We start from the raw sequence: 19,645 nt of genomic DNA, 5'->3' as shown, positions 1-19,645 counted from the left end.
CAGACTTAGTATGAAAATATTAATTTTTATTACATATTAAAAAGATAATACTTAGATACATTGGATGAAATAAAATTATTATAAAATTAATTTCACTTAAAAATATTTTTAATGTTTCTGCTAGAAAATTTAGATGTAAATGTATGGCTTGCATTGTACTTTTGTTGGACAGTGGTGATCCAAACTAGGGATGTTTAAAATTTTTTTAAAATTTCTTTCATTTGTTTATTTTGATTTGTCGGACTACTTTTTTTTTTAATATGTAGTTCCAATCCGTCAGATTTCCTACCACTAGGGTATATGATGTTTGATCTTCCAGTATTTTCAGTTGAGTGTGAAAGGTTATGATTTGAACATTGATTTCTTAAGTTGTTTATTTACAACCCAAATGCATTTTTCTGTGGAAGTATGATGGTCAAATAAAGACATCTGCCCTAGTATGTTTCCATAATTTACCTGAAATTTCTTAAATTTATCCATAAACCTACCTGTCCCAAGATCTCTAAGACCTAAATGAAAGTCCTGAGCTTTCTGAACTTGTCTTTCTGGAGCCATTAGTGACAGATTCCCATGAGCTTTAAGGAAGATGAGAATTAGAGGGTATCATCCCTCACCCGGTACCACTAGCATAGTTTTCTACCACTCCTCAATCTGTTCTTCACATGGTAGCCAGATAGAGCTCTAAAAAATATATTTGTCATTCTTCTGCTTAACATCATGCAGAGATTTTCCATTGTGTTAAGAATAAAAATCCAAACTCTTTACCATGACCTGCAGTAATATGACTCCTGTCTCCCTTTCCTGTCTCGTGTCCGAGTGCTTACTCCTCATGGCTCCTTGGGCATATTAGCTTAGTCCTGATTTAGTGGTCTGGCTCTAGGTCTTCATTCTGCCTTGAATATGTGATGCTTCCATATTTTCTTATGGCCTGCTTCTTGTCATTTTGTTCTCAACTCAGGTCACCTCTCTTGAAGCACCTTCCTGGAAATCTAATTTAAAGTCATTGTTACATCCCACTTTTCTGTATTATACCATCTATTAAAAATTTATTCAGAACAATATTTGAAATAATCTGTTCATTAGTGAATATGCTGATTTTTTGTCTCCCACTCTCATGTTTGTTTGTTTGTTTTGCTTTTTAGATTCCACATACAAGTGAATTCATATGGTATTTTAATTTCTCTGTGTGACTTATTTGACTTCGCATATGCCCTATAGGTCCATGCGTGTTGTTGCAAATGGCAAGATTTCATTCTTTTTAATGGCTGAGTAGTATTCTGTTGTGTGTTTGTGTGTGTGTGTGTGTACACCACATCTTCTTTATCCACTCATTTATCAGTGGACACTTAGATTGCTTTCGTATCTTGGCTATTATAAATAATACTGCAGTGAATATAGGGCACATATATTACTTGAATTAGTTTTCATTTTCTTCAGATAAATACTCAGAAGTGGAATTGCCAGATCGTATGCTAGTTCTATTTTTAATTTTTTGAAGAACCTCCATACCCTTCTCCATAGTGATTGTACTAATTTACGTTCCAGCCAACAGTGCACAAGGGTTCCTTTTTCTCCACATCCTTGCCAACACTTGTTATTTCTTGTCTTTTTGATAATAACCATTCTGACAGCTGTGAGGTGGTATCTCATTGTGGTTTTGATGTGCATTGTTCTGATGATTAGTGATGTAGATCATCTTTTCATGTATCTGTTGGCCATCTGTACATCTTCTTTGGAAAAATGTCTATTCAGATCCTCTGCCCATTTTTTTAATTGGATTGTTTTTTGTTTTGATATTGAGTTGTATGACTTCTTTATATATTGTGGATATCAACCTCTTATCAGATACATCATTTGCAAATATATTCTCCCATTCAATAGGTTGCCTTTTGTTTTATTGATGATTTCCTTCAGTGGGCAAAAGATTTTTAGTTTGATGTAGTCCCGTTTGTTTATTTTTGCTTTTGTTACCCTTGTCTGAGGAGACATATCTAAAACGTTATTCCTAAGATCAGTGTCAAAGAATTCACTGCGTAGGTCTTCTTCTAGGAGTTTTATGGTTTCAGGTGTTACATGTAAGCCTTTAATCTATTTTGAGTTTGTTTTTGTATATGGTGTAGGAAAGTGGTCCAGTTTCATTATTTTGCATGTAGCAGTCCAATTTTCCCAACACCATTTATTGAAGAGACTGTCTTTTCCCCATTGTATATTCTTGCCTCCTTTGTCATGGATTAATTGATCATATACACATGAGTTTATTTCTAGAATCTCTATTCTGTTTCACTGATCTATATGTCTGTTCTTGTGTCAGTACTATACTGTTTTGATTTCTATAGTTTTGTAGTATAGTTTGAAATCAGGGAGCATGATACCTCCAGCTTTGTTCTTTCTCAAGATTGCTTTGGCTATTTGGGGTCTTTTGTGGATCCATACAAATTTTAGAGTTATTTGTTCTAGTTCTGTGAAAAATGCCATAGGTAATTTGATGGGGATTGCAGTGAGTCTGTAAATTGCTTTGGGTAGTATGGACATTTTAATAATGTTAATTCTTCTAATCCATGAGCATGGTATATCTTGCCATTTGTTTGTGTCATCTTCAGTCTCTTTCGTCAGTGTCTTATAGTTTTCAGAGTACAGATCTTTCTCCTCTTTGGTTAAGTTTATTCCTAGGTATTTTATTCCTTTTGATGCAATTGTAAATGGGATTGCTTTCTTAATTTCTCTTTTTGATAGTTCATTATTAGTGTATAGGAAGGCAACAGATTTCTGTATCTTAATTTTATATCCTGCAACTTTACTGAATTCATTTATTAGTTCTAATAGTTTTTATGGTGGTGTCTCCCACCCTAATTAGACTGTAACCTGTATTACTATCTTTTGACCATTTGAACAATCTGTAGCACAAGAGGATGCACTCAATAAATACTTGCCAAATGAATAGATGATGATCCTAGCCATGAATGAAAGATCAAATTTCCTTTTAATATTCCTATTAAGGAGGCCCAAAGTTATCTATTTTGGAATGATTATTGAGAATAGTTTTATACACACACACACGTACACATATACACACAAAGCAGTGACTACTTAAAGACCTTTAAATGAAAAAATTATCTGATTATCTAAAAGAAATTTATCTGTCTATCTAATTAATACTCAAGGGTTTTAAGTAAGGCAGTCATCTAAAGTTTTTATTTTTAATCTCATGACTGTTAGGTATTTTCTGGTATGGAGCATGATTTGTGAGGAATCTTAGAGTGCTGGGATTCCAACAGATAGAGCTTGGATTGAGTATGCTGAGTCACGATCGTCTCTGATTCTGAAATCTTGAAACTAAGCCACTTGCTGTCTAGAGCCAGAGGAGGCTTAAAGTGTGAAAATTATATAGTACGTGTCTTTGGTATCTGTATGAGTTTTTCTGAATATATACTGAATTGCTAATGCCTACTGCTAGAATATTTTAAACTTAATCTTATGATTTATACACTAGCTTGAAGGGGCAGCATGGTCCTGTTCATCCCAGATATCTAGTCAATGCTTTTTAATCAACTATCAGCATAAGTGCCTACATTTGATTATTATAAGCAGCTGACGTAGTATGTTTAATGTATATTTTTGTTCTTCTAGTTAAGTACTATCATCCAGGTTATTTTTTAAAATAAAGTGTGCATTTGAGAGCACAATGTGATAGCCAGTGTGATAAGGGATATTCAGAGCATATATATTTTCAGTGGAATTGTATAAATGTCATGTCATTTCTGTAAAATTGGTAGTCTAATGAATCTAAAATATATATAAAAAAGTGGATTTACAGTCAAGCTTGTAACATTTAAAATATTTTTGATCTGTTGATTATGATGTTTTGAAAATATCTTAATTAAAACCAATTAAAAGGGAAAACGGTATATATTTAGAATGGCTATCTGGGCTGAACATAAGGCATTTATGATAAATGAGCCCTGTGACACTCAGTTTTCTGTTTAAAAGCAAATGCTAACATGCTAAGAAAAATAATTGTAGTTTAACTTTATGCACTCATTAATATATAAAGTCAAAACATTTTACTTTTAAGTTAGAAGAATACCAGATATTTGGAAGTAATGATTATTATCACCATTTAAGTAGACATTAGTATATGTATGAAATATAAATAAAACAATGAATATCATTACTACATAGTTCCAAATTTGAATAGAGTTTTGGTATAACTACACTTTTCTTCCTCTTTAATCTGTTGTGATCGCTGCTCAACCTTTTGGCCAAGATCAAGTGTAATCTTTTTTTTCTTATTTCAAGATAGTTGTGAATCTAATTTGAATAGCATTCAAATATAAGAATCGCCTACGCATAATAAACTTTAACCTAATTTTCTCATGTTCCAGTAGCTCACAGATACAATTTGAAATATACTGGGCATCCCCGTGGCCGAGTGGTTAAGTTCACACGCTCTGCTGTGGCGGCCCAGGGTTTCACCGGTTTGAATCCTGGGTGCGGACGTGGCACCGCTCATCAGGCCATGCTGAGGCGGCATCCCACATACCACAACTAGAAGGACCCACAACTAAAAATACACAACTATGTACCGGGGGGCTTTGAGAGAAAAAGGAAAAATAAAATCTTTAGAAAAAAAAGAAATATACTGAGTCCTCAGGTGAAATCTTTTAATACTGTTACGATTGCTGTCTGTGCACATTCCTTTTATTTTTTACCAACAAGTTTATTGGTGAGAATTATTTCATTCATTTTCCTAAATTCAAAGTGAAAAACAAAAAGAAATGTTTGGAGGAAGATGTAGAACATGGGCTATTTGAAGTGATTTATAAATATTTGGAGGGTTTTTTTTTTCGTAACTTGCTGTTTCTCATCAGCATGTTCTGTTGATAGTAAAATGTCAACAATATTTTAAGGATTCTTTCGCAGTGGTCTGTTTGAAAAGAATATAGAGACTTATTAATTGGCAAAATAAGTCGTCTTATAGTATTATTTTAAACAGTAAATTTGGTGCTAATTCGTATTTGGAGCCAAGACAAACTGAATTCAGGTCCCATCTTGTCACAATTTATTAGCAATGGGGACTTGGGTGAGTTGTTTAACTTCTCTAGGCCTCAGTTTCCTCTGCTGATTTCCTCCTTTAGTCTTTCAGGAAAGCTTCAGAGGTTTCTAGAGGAGTCTGTACAGTAGTCTGGTCTTCATGCTCTGGTCATGGCCTGCTTTTCCACCTTCATCGTCTCTGGTATCCCTTCCTCCCATTTCCCTCACACAACTACTAACTTTAAGCTAATTTTAGGTGTTTTTCTACCTTCTACCTGTTCTCTCTACTTGAAATGGTATTCTCCTTAGTGACTCTCCCCTCAGATACCTCAGTACATAGTTTATATTTTTATTATAGAAAACTAAACTGATGTAATATGGTTTTTAACATGCCTTTTTTCCCCTTTAAACCACAAACTAATCCGTTGTAAGGATGATTTTATACACCGACTTTTGTTAAGAAAGTGAATATTTATGCTGACATATCCTTAGTATAGTACTATTTATACAAGTGATAAGTAATGATTGTCATTTTAACTTTCATTTCCCTAGTGACTAATGATGTTGAACATCTTTTGGTGTGCTTATTGCCATCCAGATACTTTCTTCGGTGAAGAGACTGTTCAAATCTTTTGCCCATTTTGAAAATTGGATTGTTTGTTTTCCTTTAGCATTGCGTTTGGAGAATCCGTTTTATATTCTGGATACAAGTCCTTTATCAGATGTATGCTTCACAAAGATTTTCTCCCATGTTGCGGCTTCCTCCTTGATTTTCTTAACAATGTCTTGAAGATTATAGGTTTTTCGTTGTGCTTAAGTCCAATTTATCAATTTGTTTGTTCATGGATTATGCTATATTTAAGAAATCTTGGCCTAACTGAAGACCACCAAGAATTTCTCCTATATTTTCTTCTTCAAGTTTTACATTTAGTTCAGTGATCCATTTTGAGTTAATTTTTATGTATGGTGGGTGGTATGAATCCAGGTTCATTTTTTCCCATGTGGATATCCATTTGTTCCAGCATCATTTATTGAAAATGCTGGCCTTTGTTATCTGCATTACCTTTGAGCTTTTGTTAAAAATAAGTTGTCCATATATATCAGGGTTTATTTCTCGATTCTTCATTGTGTTCCTTGATCTGTTTATTTTTAAGCCAATACGATGCTGTCTTGATTTCTCCAGTTTTTTAATAATCCTTGAAAGTAATTAGTTTTAGCTCTCTTACATTGTTCTTTTTCAAACTTGTTTTGTCTCTTTTAGTTCCTCTCTATTTCCATGTGAATTTTAGAATGAGCTTGTAAATTTCCACAAAAAATCCTGATGAGATTTTGATTGGAATTGCATTGAATCTATATAGATCAATTTGGGAAGAGTTGATGACTTAAGAATATTGAGTTTACTTTTGTTTCTCTTAGCAAAATTATGTAGTTGTCAGTATATAAGTGTTTCCCATCTTTTTTCAGATTTATCCCTGAGTGTTTCATAATTTTGATGCCGTTGTAATTGATTTTTTAAAAATGTTTGCTTTCATATTTTTTGTTAGTATATGGAAATACATGTTTGGTTTTTTTTAATGTTGATCTTGTATCCTCCAACCTTCCTAAAATTCACTTATTAGTTTTAGGTGATTTTTTGTAGATTTAATCAGGTTTAGTGCAGAGAAAATTACGTCATCTCTAAATAAAGACAGTTTTTCTTGTTTTCCTATATGAATGCCATAGAGTTATTTAGTTCCAAATATTTAGATATTTTCTTAGGATCTTTAAGGATTTCTAATTTAATTCCATTGTGATCAGAGAACATACTTTATATGATTGCTTCCTTTTCATTTTATTGAGACTTATTTCATGACCCAGAATCTGGTATGTCTTGGTAAATGTTTTATGAGCAGTTGAAGAGAATATATATTCTGCTATTTTTAGATGAAAAAATATTAGGTCAAATTGGTTGATAGGCTGTTCAAGTCTATAGCTTTGCTCATTTTCATGCCTACTTGTTCTATCAGCTGTTGGAGAGAGATTTGAAATCTCTGATTATAATTGTGGATTTGTCTGTTTCCCTTTGCATATCTATCAGTTTTTGCTTCATGTATTTTAAAAACCTATTACTAGATATTTAAGTAATTAGGGCCATTATGTCCTATTGATTAATTCACCTCTTTGTCATTATAAAATGACTTTCTTTATCTCTGGTATTATTCTTGGCTTTAAAATGTGGTTTTTTCCCCTTCATATTGATATAGCCATTCTGGTTTCCTGCCATGATTCCCATCCAGTGTTTTGTTTATTCTCAGACTCTTCATATAGGAAGACTTTAGGAAAAATTATTTAACCATTCTGTCTTAATTCTCTTCTCTATTAAAAGGATATAATAATAGTGCTTATACTGTAGAGTTGTTTCAAGGATTAAATAAGGAAATATATCAAAACAATTGCATTTATTGAAGTGTAAGTTCTGGAAAAACGTAATCTGTAGCTATTATTCCTGCTATTATGGCTGCCTTTTCAAAAAGGGTTTTAAAGATCCCTAAGATTTAAATAGAATTTCCTATTGATTTAAATCCCCAGGAAGTTTTTCGTTTGCGTGTTCATTAGTAGTCTTCTATCCAAATAAACTAGAATATCATCATATGAATTCAAAAGATACCTGTGTTTAATTTTGTTTTCTAAGATTATTAATTTATCATTGTTTTATACTTTGGATTATGTACAAAGATACAGGTATAGTTCTATTATTCTGTTTTTCAAATTTAATTTGAAATTCCCAAATGCATTAGAATTGTACAGTAGTTGTGAATTGTTCTCAACTCGACACTCCAGTTTACATATTGCGAGACTAAACAAATTAGTCGTTTTTGGTTTTTTTAATCAAAGGAAATAAATGTTTACATTTACTGTTTTGTGTAGGTCCTTCACATTATTACCGTTTATAATGGGTCATGTCTTTTTTTAGATTGGGCAGCTGGCTTTTAAAGGAATGAGGAGACTCAATAGAATCCAGTCAATTGTCTTTGAGACTGCCTACAACACCAATGAGAACATGCTGATTTGTGCCCCTACTGGAGCTGGAAAGACCAACATTGCGATGCTTACAGTTTTGCATGAAATTCGCCAACATTTTCAACAGGGTGTTATCAAAAAGAATGAATTTAAGGTAGGAAATTAACAAGCCAGACGACAGCTTTTTAAATTGTAAAATTAAAATCGTTTTTTCTATCTGTACGTGTTACGTGAAATCTGGAAGTTTTTAAGGATGTCGTATACATAAAGAATGCTGCTTGATTTACTTTATTACTATTAAGGCAGTCCCTATGTTATGAAAATCCCATACATCTAGTTTTGAGGCAGAACCAATTTTCAAAGTGATGAGGCTGTATAAACAAATTCCTTTGTCCTTTAAACAGCCTGCACACTTAGCCAACATAGGTAAGTACCTTTCATATATCACTATTAAGATTTTTCACTTGACGTGGCTAGAATCATATTTCAGTATAAATTGTGACTTGTATTGACTACTGTGAAACAAATGACACTGTAGTTTTTGCTCATTCATCAAGCTAGTGTTTCATTGGTACAGATTGTATATGTTGCTCCAATGAAAGCCTTGGCAGCTGAAATGACAAATTACTTCAGCAAGCGTCTAGAACCACTGGGCATTGTTGTGAAAGAACTGACTGGTGATATGCAGTTGTCAAAAAGTGAAATTTTACGAACTCAGGTATGTTGTATACTTAGATTTTTTGTTTAATATTGTTCTCTTTTTTCAGGTAATTGTGAAAATTGTATATAACCATACCTTAAGTAACTATAAAACAATACAAACATAATGTAATGAACTTCTTTTATTTGTAACCACATCTTACCTACAAAAGAAGATCTTGGTGGTATTTTGTTTTATGGCATCCCTTCTAATTTCCTTGATTCTTGCTGTATCTTGAATATTATTGGATTCCTAGTGTAGATTTTAAGTCCATCGACAGTAAATGTGGTTCTTTTAAAACAGTAGGGAATAAGAATATGGATAAAACCAAAGTTCAGTTTTAAGAGCAGGCAAACGTGTAGATCTTTAAGTGATCCCAGTAGTATTCAAGATCATTCCATAAGGATGGTTTAACTTATAATAAAAGTTTTTAGTCATTCTTTATTTCCTCAAATAAGAAGTTATTTAGACGTGCACTGTATATAGCACTATATTAGGTGAAATGCATGACAACAAAGACATTTAAGATACAGTTCCTGCCTTCAAGGATCTTACATTATGGCTGAGTTGGCAAAAGCTATACTGGAGCTGCAACTAGATTATCATGAATGGATGCAACGTGTAAGTAAGGTGATGTTCCTAGTGCTTCTAAAGAATAAAATAAGGGATTACCAAATAGTAATGGAACAATTCAGGGGAAAATAGATGATACAGCTTTTGGAACAGTGAATGGACATTGATTTAAAATGGGATTGGAGGGTGTATTAGTTTCCTAGGGCTTCCATAACAAAATACTGCAAGCTGGGTGGCTGAAAACGACAGAAACTTAACTCTCACAGTTCTGGAGATCAGAAGTCTGAAATCGAGGTGTCGGCAGGGTTAGTTCCTCTGGAGGCTCTGATATAGTATTCTTTCCATGTCTCTTTCCTAGTTTCTGGTGGCTGTTGTCAATTCTTGGCCTTCGTTGGCCTGTAGACATATCACTCTAGTTTTTGCTTCCATCATCACATGGCCTTCCTCCCTGAGTGTCCTTTCCCCTGCTCTTTTAAGGACACTATCCATTGGATTTAGGACCTTCCCTAATCTAATATGATCTCATCTCAAGATCCTTGCCTTAATTAGTTCTGCAAAGACTTTTTCCAAATAAGCTAACACTCGCAAGTTTTGGGTGTACGTATCTTTTGAGTTGCTCATGTTCAACCCACTAAAACAGCTACACCAGGTACACTGAACCGCATGAGAAAGATAGAAGATCAGGTTCCAGTTAAATGTATTTTGGTGCTGATAAGAATAGGGTGCATTATAATCCACTTTTATGCCAATTTTACCAATTATCCTTAAGTTTGTCTTTCATAGATACTCTTTTAATAAAAAAGTTAATCGAAAACCCATGCATTTTTTTCCTCGTAACATTTTTGTAGTCTCTTATTATTTCAAATTTTTCTCAAAAATCAGTAATTATATTTGATATGTTAAATGCAAAATTCCTTTATTGTCATTATTTTAATCATCTGCCTAGAGACATTTTAATGATTTCTTAAAGTTTATCTAAAAGGACTTTTTCTATTCTTTGATATGTAATCAAATTTCTAATATTGTTTATGAAATTTGAGTGATTAGATATTATCCAGGCTTTTCCTTGAAATATTCTAAATTTGGGTATGTGAAAGAATCTAGAGAATTGTCACTTGAAAGGAAGAGTAACAATTATATTTATGTATAGTCCTTAACAAATTTTGGTTCTTTTTATATAATTTGTATACTTAACACAATGAACTGAATCATGTTTAAAATTTTAAGTTTATACGATAAAGAGAAGGGAATTTACAGATTTTTGTAACACAGCACAGTATTGTGTATAGTTTCCAAATTTATGGACACATTAGATTCTGAAAGTTTGTTAATGTTTTCAGAGAAGTGGTGTTGTATATGATAGATTCCAAGGCCAGCTACCAGGGCTAGCTGAACATATAATTACAGAGATCATGTCTCAGAACCTACTCATCAGGATACATAGACTGGTAGATAATTTTTTTTAGTGTGTGATATTTATTTTCATAATGTCTTGTAGCGGCATATACATTAAATCAAAATATAACATTTAACAAATTATCTTTATTAAAAATAAAATTTCCTGAAATTGGAAGCCTTCTAGACTATCTGAGACCATATCTAGGGTGCACCTTACCTAAAGAAATGAGTTTTCCATCCAGGTGTGTACAATGAAATTTAGGGAAGAAATTGTCAGTTTATGTCTCTTTTATTCCTTGCAAGTTTAGCCTTGAGAAATTTTCTGAAAATAGTAAGTTTGGCTTTGGCAGTCTTATCTCACTGCTGTGCCAAATCCAGGGCTTTTCTTTTTATCTTGCTTTAGTCTTTCTGAACACCATAAAATTTTGATTGGTCTTATACTGTATCCAACTGTGTTACTGATGCTAGTGAAAGAATGTTTATGGAAAGACAAAGCAGGTAACATTTCAATTCAGATTACAAGCCAGTCACTATGCTAAATGCATAGGTGCATCCTCATTCAGTCATTACAAGAACCCGAGTAGTGTCTCCATTTTACAGATACAGAAAGTAAAACTCATTAAAATCTACCTAGATTTATGTATTTTCAAAATGTTTATGAGCATCTCTCTTTTTTTCCTTTTACCCATCTCTGTACTTCCCTAGACCTGCTCTGTATCATTTGTAAATATTTGTTAGTTCTGTAAGGGCGGGGACCAAGTGCTTAGCCTCAGTAGTAGTTAATGAATTGAACCTCCTGTCTTGTGCTTGCTCTTTATTCTCCTCCAAAGTAGCCCTACTGTCAGTGATGGTAATTTTTGTAGACCTGGAACTATATAGTTACTAACCTTTTCACCCTGTCCTCCTGTCTGTTCTCACAGATTAACAGATTGTGCTACTATCACTGCCTTTGAGCCTGGGCTATAGAGAGAGCAAAGCAGGAATATTGCAGAACACACGGGAGTGCAGACATACTCAACTTCTATTTTTGAAGTTTTAATTTCCTGCTTTCCCTACAATTTTTGCTTTTGTAATTTTTAATAGCTTTTTAAGGATTTCCATTGTATATTTTTTTGTAAATAAGTTTCCCAATAATTAAGCCATTTAATATAACCTTAAATTTTTCCTGTCATTTTAAAAATTGTTTTCAGTATTGTTAATCTTTTTTTTTAATAATATGGAAGGCAAGTTAATCTCACTTGCAAATTCTCTGTCATGCTGTTCTCATCATATTTTTCTCTTGCTCATAAACTTTCATTGGTTCTTTATTGCTTATTGAATTAAATCCAGCTACCTAGCTTGTTAAGAATCCTGTGTAAATTAAGTATAGTACACGATGTGATTTGTTTTGTGGTTCAGTAGGGACTGTCATGTCTAGAGGGAGTTACGATTTTATTGAGGAATGAATGTAAAATTTCCTTTTAAAAGATAGAATTATGTAATTCTATGATTTATTGTCAGGAGAAATAGTCTGTGTAGACAACAAATAACTATCTGATGTTCAACTGAAAAGCAGCTTTTTGCAACTTTGAACAACTCAGTAAGTTTGTTGTCAATGAAAACACCAATTTACTTTTCTGACCTTATTTTCCATTATTCAACATCTACCATTAATTTCAAACTTCACCTTTTAAATGTACCCTTCATGAAGAGTTCCTATTTTACAATATTCCTTGTGGTTTTCAGTAGTTCCTTTGCAGCTGTGCTGCTTTTCTTTATATTCTGCCTTTCCTTGGCTCAAATGATCCCTTCTGCCTGCCTTCCCAATATCGTAGATGCGGTGTTCTTCTGAACCTCAGTAACAAGATTTCTTCTGTCGTGGTACTAACTGTATTAAAGCAGAGCATTCGTTCTGAGTTCTGGAATTGTTCTCCTTCTTTTGTGTTTGTTTGCTCATCTTTTTACTGGGCTGAGTTTATCTGTGAAGCTTTGGGGGTTGAGATGGGTTACTTCAGGTTTTGTTTTTGTTTCTGTTTTAACTAGGGATGGAGGGAGAGTCTGTTCAAATCTCTTGGGCCCAGGCACCAGCAAAGGGAACCCTGAATTTCTGTTGTGTTATTCTGTTAGATCAGAGCTCTAGCAGCCTTGGTTGGAAGGCTGTGTGCAGTGTGCATATGCATGTGCTCATGTCACACTCAGTGTTAATGTCACACTGCCCTGATTTACTCTTCTCTCAAGGGCATTTTTCCTATGGTATGTGTTTTGTTGATTATTTCACTGAGAATGTCTATATGCTTAGGCGTGGAGGGTAGGAAAAAAGAGGAGATGGAAAATTGAGTTAGAAATTATATATGCTAAGGTCACAGTTTTATCTGGATATCTGTGTATTATATGTTTAATTTACTATTGCTACCTTTCTGTATAAAATCTAAGAATGTCTTTGTTTCATCTCCATTCCTGAAGGGTATTTTTACTGGATATAGACTTGCAGATTGTCAGTTCTTTTCTTTTAACACTTGCAAAATGTGCCACCTTTTTCTGGTTTCTGAAGAAATATCCACTGCCATTCAAATTGTTCACCTATAGGTAATGTATTGTTTCTCTCAATCTCCTTTCAAGATTCTGTCTTTGTGTTTAGTTTCCAGAAGTTTGATTATCATGTGTCCAGTTGTACATTTCTTTTGAGTTTAGCCTGTTTGGTATTTGTTTAGCTTCTTGAGTCTGGGTTTGTGTCTTTGGTCAAACTTGGGAAATTTTCAGCCTTTGTTTCTTTAGTCCATCACTCTTTCTCCTCTTCTTGGACTTCACGGACAGGAATATGGTATGTTTTGAATAAGCCCCACGAGACCCTAATATCTGTTCATTTTTTTTTAACCTGTTTCCATTGTTCAGATCCGATAATTTCAATTGATCCATCTTTGAGTCCACTGATTCTTTTATCTCTTGTCTACATTTTTGCTATTGAGTATTTAATTTAGGTTTTCAGTTCTAACCTTTCTGTTAGGTTTTTTTTTAATCTCCTGTCTTTGCTGAGACTTTTTATTTTTTTCATTTGTTTCACGTGTTTTGAAACTGCTCCCTGAAGGATTTTTCTGATAGTTGGTTTAAAAGTCTTATCAGGTAATTCCAACGTCTTCATCATCTCAGTGTTGGCATCTGTTGTAGGTCTTTTCTCATTGGGTTGAGATTTTCCTAGTGATTGGTTTGCATGTTGTTTTCAGTTGTGTCCTGGATCTTCTGGGAGTTATATTATGAGACTCTGGTTCCTATTTAAATCTTGTTACTTGTTACTGCTTGGCTGGGATGCCGGTCAGGATTCTTTTCACACATGGCCTCACCCGCTTAGTGCCAGTCTCAGCACGTAGTGAGGTTGGAGAGGAGCACTTTTTTCCTTAATGGTGTTTGACTAGTATTGTCAAAAAGGTTCTGCCCCCCTTAGTACTTTGGCTAGAGAAATCTCTTGTATGTTGGGTGCTTTGTTTTGTTCAGGGGTGGATTCTGCACCCTCTAGCTTATCGAGTTGTAAGTTTCTTCAGCACCAGGCTGGGATATATAGGACTAAAAGAAAGAACCCCTAGGCAACTCACTGCTATGTCAGTTCTTGAATTCTGAGGTCCTTATACAGTCCCACTTCTCTTCTCCAACTTTAGAGTTTTCTGATGTCTCTTTCATGTTTTTTATCTAGAGTTTTTAAATGTAATAGGTAAGAGTAAGATGAAATATGTTTCCTCTATCCTGTCCAACTGTACAGACTTAAATTATAATGCAGTCAAATTCATCAACTTTATGGTTTCTTTTTCGTTTATTATGTTTTCTTTATCCCAAGTTTATGAAATCCTCCTATATTTTGCTTCTAATAGATTTAAAGTTTTATTTTTTACATTTAAGTTTTGAATCTCTGAATTTTTATTGGTTTTTTGGTGAAGGAGGATTCTAATTTTACTCTTTTATGTAAGGAAAGTCAACTGTTTCATCATTTTCTCTCTGTCCTTTCCTGGTGAATTTGAAATGCCATCTTTACGATATTCTGAATTCTGCTGTTGTCTTGTAGCTCTTACTGAGATTCCTGTTGTACATTGATGTATATATCTGGCCTGGTCTCAGGATTACAGTGTTTCACTTACTATTATTTTAGAATGTGTTGAATGTAAAGCAAATCCCACCCCCCTATTTTGTTCTCATTTTTCAGAATAGCCTTAGCTATTCTTTGACTTTACTTGAGCATTTTCATTTTTAAATCAGCCTCTTTCGTTACATCAAAGGATCTGTTGGGGTTTTGATTAGAATTTCATTGAATTTATGGAATATTTTGGGAGAATTGACATTTTATCATGTCATGTCTTCATCCATGACCATTATATATTTTCCACCTTTTAGTTCTCTTTTTGCCATTCAGAATATTTTATAATTTTCATCATGGATCTTATACATTTGTTTTAAGATTTATTCCTGAAGATCTTGTATAATTTGTTGTCATCTTTTAAAATTTCTATTATGTAATGATTATCATTGGAGTTTAAGAACACTATTGATTTTTGTATATTTATATTATATCCCAGAATGCTGCTAAATGCTCTCATTGATACTAATAGCTTATCTATAAATAGCTTTGATTTTCGGTATAGATGATAATCTAATCTGTAAAGTACAGCAGTATGGGCTCATTAACTTTGAGAGTAGCCCACCTTTAGACTCTGATGTTTTTGTCTTTGGATTCTCTATCTTAGTGTGTGTCTGTGTTGTTTTAAACATTTTCTCTTGCATTTTATATTTTTGAACTGAAGAGGGGAGTTTACATCAGTTCATTGTGCTTTATTGAGTGAAAGTTACAGACTTCACTATTCTCATGCTGACGGACAGTAAACAAAATGACCACAGAATAATGACTAAGATGTATGTGAGGGATTACTGAGAAAGTTGGTTTTTTGTTTTGGAAGTTTAAAACTTCCAAATCTTTCACTGAATTACTTTATTAAATTAAAAATTGAGAACAGAGAACCATATATGTTATTTCTGAGGAGAAAAAAAATCATAAACAGAAGTGTAAAAGTAGTATAAAGTTCAGAAGTACAAAAGCATTCAGCCTGTATTATTTACTTGTGGGGAAAAAAAGATTTCACTGTTATTTGAAAATGTCATTTGTTATAGCAGAAATTTGGCTAATTGAAAATAAACATTCACTCAAAAGCAAGTTTTAAAGTACTAGTGGTTCTTTGATTAATAGCAATTCCAGACCTCGTTTCAAGGGAAAATTTCTTGATAAGTTACTTTTGTTTCTTATTCCAAAAAAAAGATTCTTTATATCTATGACTCTCAAAATCTCCTAATGACATCTATAACCCTAAAATATTTTATTTTGGATCCTTTTCCATGTAGACACACAACTCAAAAATGTATGCTTTTTCACAAAAAATTTCTTTGCTACTTCTGTAGAATTTGGAAGTTGTTCTTTTCAGAGTAAATTTGAATTTCAATATTGTGAATTGTACAATAGAAGCTTTCTTGACTCTTATGTAGTTTTGTCAGACTTTTCAAATGTCATGTTTTGCTTTATAGAGTTTTCAATATAAAATTACATTTAGAATCTTCTGTCACATCTAAGAACCTCATATGTATTCTCTTTATAGTGAAAATAAACTTAACCCTTCTGACTGATTTAACTAGATCGCTTTATAAAATTATCGCAAAACCCAGTGCTTGTAGATAGAAAATGTAAAATGTTTTGCGAAAGAATCCTAGAATTGAGTTGTAACAGGGCTGATGTTTTAAGGGACACGTTTGAGGTACATGAAAAGCTATCATTAAATAGGTATTTGCTGAATTATGAACTTGTATCTCTAAATGATCCTAGAGGGCTGTGCCCTTTTACTGATGACATTATTTAACACGACCTTCTTCCATATCATATCATTTTAATTTTAATGGTGATATTTTAGGATAGCTGATAACCATTTTTATTGTGAGAAATTACTGTTTTTTGCTGTTGAATATTTTAGTAACAAACTACTTGTCAGAAATGCTAGTCAAATTTTGTCAAATTTAAGATATTAATTAAAATTTTTACTTTTTCGTCCTCTGATTTTCACTTACAAATTACAAGAAATTTAAACATCACCAACTTTATTTTGTTCATGTTACTTGGGACTTGGACAGAAATTAATGTACAAGTTGAATAAGCTATAATCTTTAAGATGTTAGATTGATAAAAACCTTAGATCAAAAATCTTAAATCAAAATAATTGATTGGTAAATCTTAGGCCCAAGCTTTAGAGACCCTCCCAAGTCTGTGCTCTGAGTAGGCCATTCGCTTCATAACGTAGAAAGGGAACAGCAGAAAACAGCTTGATGAGTATACTTCTTACTTGGGGCTTATTATATCATTTACTCTCGTTTTTCTCATTCTTTAAATTTTTCCACATTTGAGAATTTTGCATTTAAGATGGTAATCTGGATTATAAAAGAAACAATAATAATTTTAAAAAGGCATATTCTGAACTTATATATAGCATCTTGAAGTGTCTGTTGCATAGGTCTTCTAAAGTTTGGACAAAATCTATACAGTGGTCATTTAGACTATAAGTTTTGGTTGGCTCATGTAAGTAGAATTTGGCCCATGTAAAGTTCTGGACATAGTTCTGACAGGTGGGAGGGTAAACAGATGTAATATATCAAAATAACATTTTCACAACAGACAGTTCTGCAGCTGAGCACATGGGAGGACAAAGTAACTTCTTGTAAGAATGGTGAATTTGGTTTTCAATATGTTGAGTGTGAAAAGGTGGCTGGAGTTATAAACATAACTGAATTGGAAGGGCAAACTAGTCCAGAAGGATTCTGGAAACTTTCCTGGAATTAGAATATAATGTCACTTAACTTGGGTTTTCATATATAATTCCTAATATGTCTGGTGAAATGTGTTAAGTACTGTGTGCCTAGAAATTAGGATTGCCTGAATCTCATTAACTTTGCCCTCCTTGTTCTGCAAAAGATTTAATCTCTCTTTCATGAGCACATTTAAAAAAATAAACACAAAACAGCAAGATAGTATAAACTAAAAGTAGATAAGTAAAGGAAATTATGGTCCAGATTAAAAAGAGGAGCCAAGAATAATACTGATGCAATAATGCATATAACAGAGTTGAGGGAGGCCTGACCAGGTTCATAAACCCCAGTGAGCATTTGCCAAGGAGAAGCTGTTCTTGAGGGTGTGGGGGAGGAGGACATTTCCTCTCCCCAAATGGGGGTTCGCCTGGCCGGAGAACGAATTAAATTCACATGAGACAGAATAGCAAGAGAAAATTAAACAAAGCTTTATGAGGAACCATGGCCTGGGGCCTTTCTTCCCGAAGGAAGAAAGGGCACCGAAGAAGTGGGGTGCACAGAGTGGTTATGTACCCCCAAAGAGGGTGTTTCACATGTGATTGAGATGTCCCTCCCACAATAGTCACAAGATTGCCCTGTCTGCACATTGCTTGATGGACACAGCAGGTAATGGTCTGCTATCTTGGTGGGCGTAGCAGGAGGCAAGTCTATAGTCTGGAGCTGGGCGGTCACAGGTGAGCGCAGCAATCAGTTCCTAGCCTAAGGAAAGATGCTTAATCCTTAAAGAAATGGCAAAATTGGGAGGGGGAGGGAAGTTAGTTACAGGAGGTTACCAGACTAGCACAATAAAATGCAGATTTTAAGTCCTTGCCTTTGGTATTGATTAAGAGTTTGTAGAGAGAAGGTCATCTCCTTTCTTCTTCCTGGTACAGAGAGGGAGGCACCTTTACAGATAGAGATTTACCTTACAAATGTAAATGTGTCCTAACAAAGGGCAAGTTCCAGTCCTCAGAGCCTCTTTCCCTGTCCCAGTTTATCAAAAGCAACCAGCCTCAAATAATCCTGATGCCAAAGAGACATATCTTGGGGTGGCCAATTTCAGGTCCCCACAAGGGTAAGAGGCAAAAATATTTTCCAGGGGCTCTTAAAAAGAGAACAATCAGGAATCTAATGAAACAAATCCTTAGTAACACTCTCCAGTGATGCAATGATAGGTTTTATGTACCTTTAAAAAAAAGCTCTGGCATGTAGGAATCTGTGGATCTGTATAAAGTGGAAGGGTAATCTGTGTTTCCTTGTCTTTTAGGGAGTTACAAATGACTTCAGTATTTGCTGGGGTCCTCGCTGTTCGCTTTAAAAGGCCCATAAAAATAATCATGTAAGATGAAACCATGCTGTGATCTTAATGATGGGAAAATGTTCCCAGTGGGGTCTTGGTCAGCACCGTATAATCAAACACATTAATGCTTTTACAGCAAAACTTTTTGGTATTTACATCAAGGGTACGGGTCAGGTTTTGCCATGGAAGATTAAGAAATACTTTGTCTTACAGAGTTTTTTTGGTCTTGGAATTGGAGATACAATTATGGGCCTACATTAGAAGGTATCTGTGGGAAAACGCATTCTATATTAACAACTATGGAGGTTAGAAATATAGCACTGCCTCTGGTTAGTTTTGGAAGCATTGGTAAGGGTCTGAGGTCTCTTTCCTAATTTGTGACCTTCACCTTTTATCCCCAGTTTTCCAGAAATTCAGAACCCTGGATAAGGAACTCCTTTCTGTAGGATAGGATTTAGATGTGAGGAAGGAAATAATGTAATTGTATTACATTCTAAGATGTGAAGCAAACTTCTATATGATAGGCATTTATCTTTTATTTTCTATAACTAAAGTAATGCTGAACTATACAGTAATAAAATGGATCCATTTTACTATTAAAGATGATTTTCAGTTTTTAAAACATTTCGTTTTATTATAATTTCTTAAAATTCTGCCTTGTTTCATTTTGTGTAGTTTAAATAAAAACTGAGGTCAGTAATGTTTTTATTGGTGTTATAAATGAGTGATTGAGTCCAACCACCGTGAGGCAGATTTTAATCTGATGAATCTGGATTTATATCAGAGGTGAGCAGGAGGGAATG

At 33.8% G+C, this 19,645-nt stretch overlaps 1 protein-coding gene across 1 annotated transcript in view; it reads left to right on the top strand.

Moving 5' to 3' along the window:
• Positions 1-19,645, top strand: part of ASCC3 (activating signal cointegrator 1 complex subunit 3) — a 322,615-nt gene that overhangs the window by 88,243 nt on the left and 214,727 nt on the right. The window contains exons 9-10 of the mRNA XM_014841095.3: positions 7,985-8,185; positions 8,609-8,749. Coding sequence (XP_014696581.3) covers positions 7,985-8,185; positions 8,609-8,749 — 342 coding nt within the window. The remainder of the gene's footprint in view (positions 1-7,984; positions 8,186-8,608; positions 8,750-19,645) is intronic.

This window comes from Equus asinus, chromosome 24 (genome assembly GCF_041296235.1).
Source record: "Equus asinus isolate D_3611 breed Donkey chromosome 24, EquAss-T2T_v2, whole genome shotgun sequence".
NCBI classification, from domain to species: Eukaryota; Metazoa; Chordata; class Mammalia; order Perissodactyla; family Equidae; genus Equus; species Equus asinus.
This window is presented reverse-complemented; position numbering and strand designations above follow the sequence as displayed.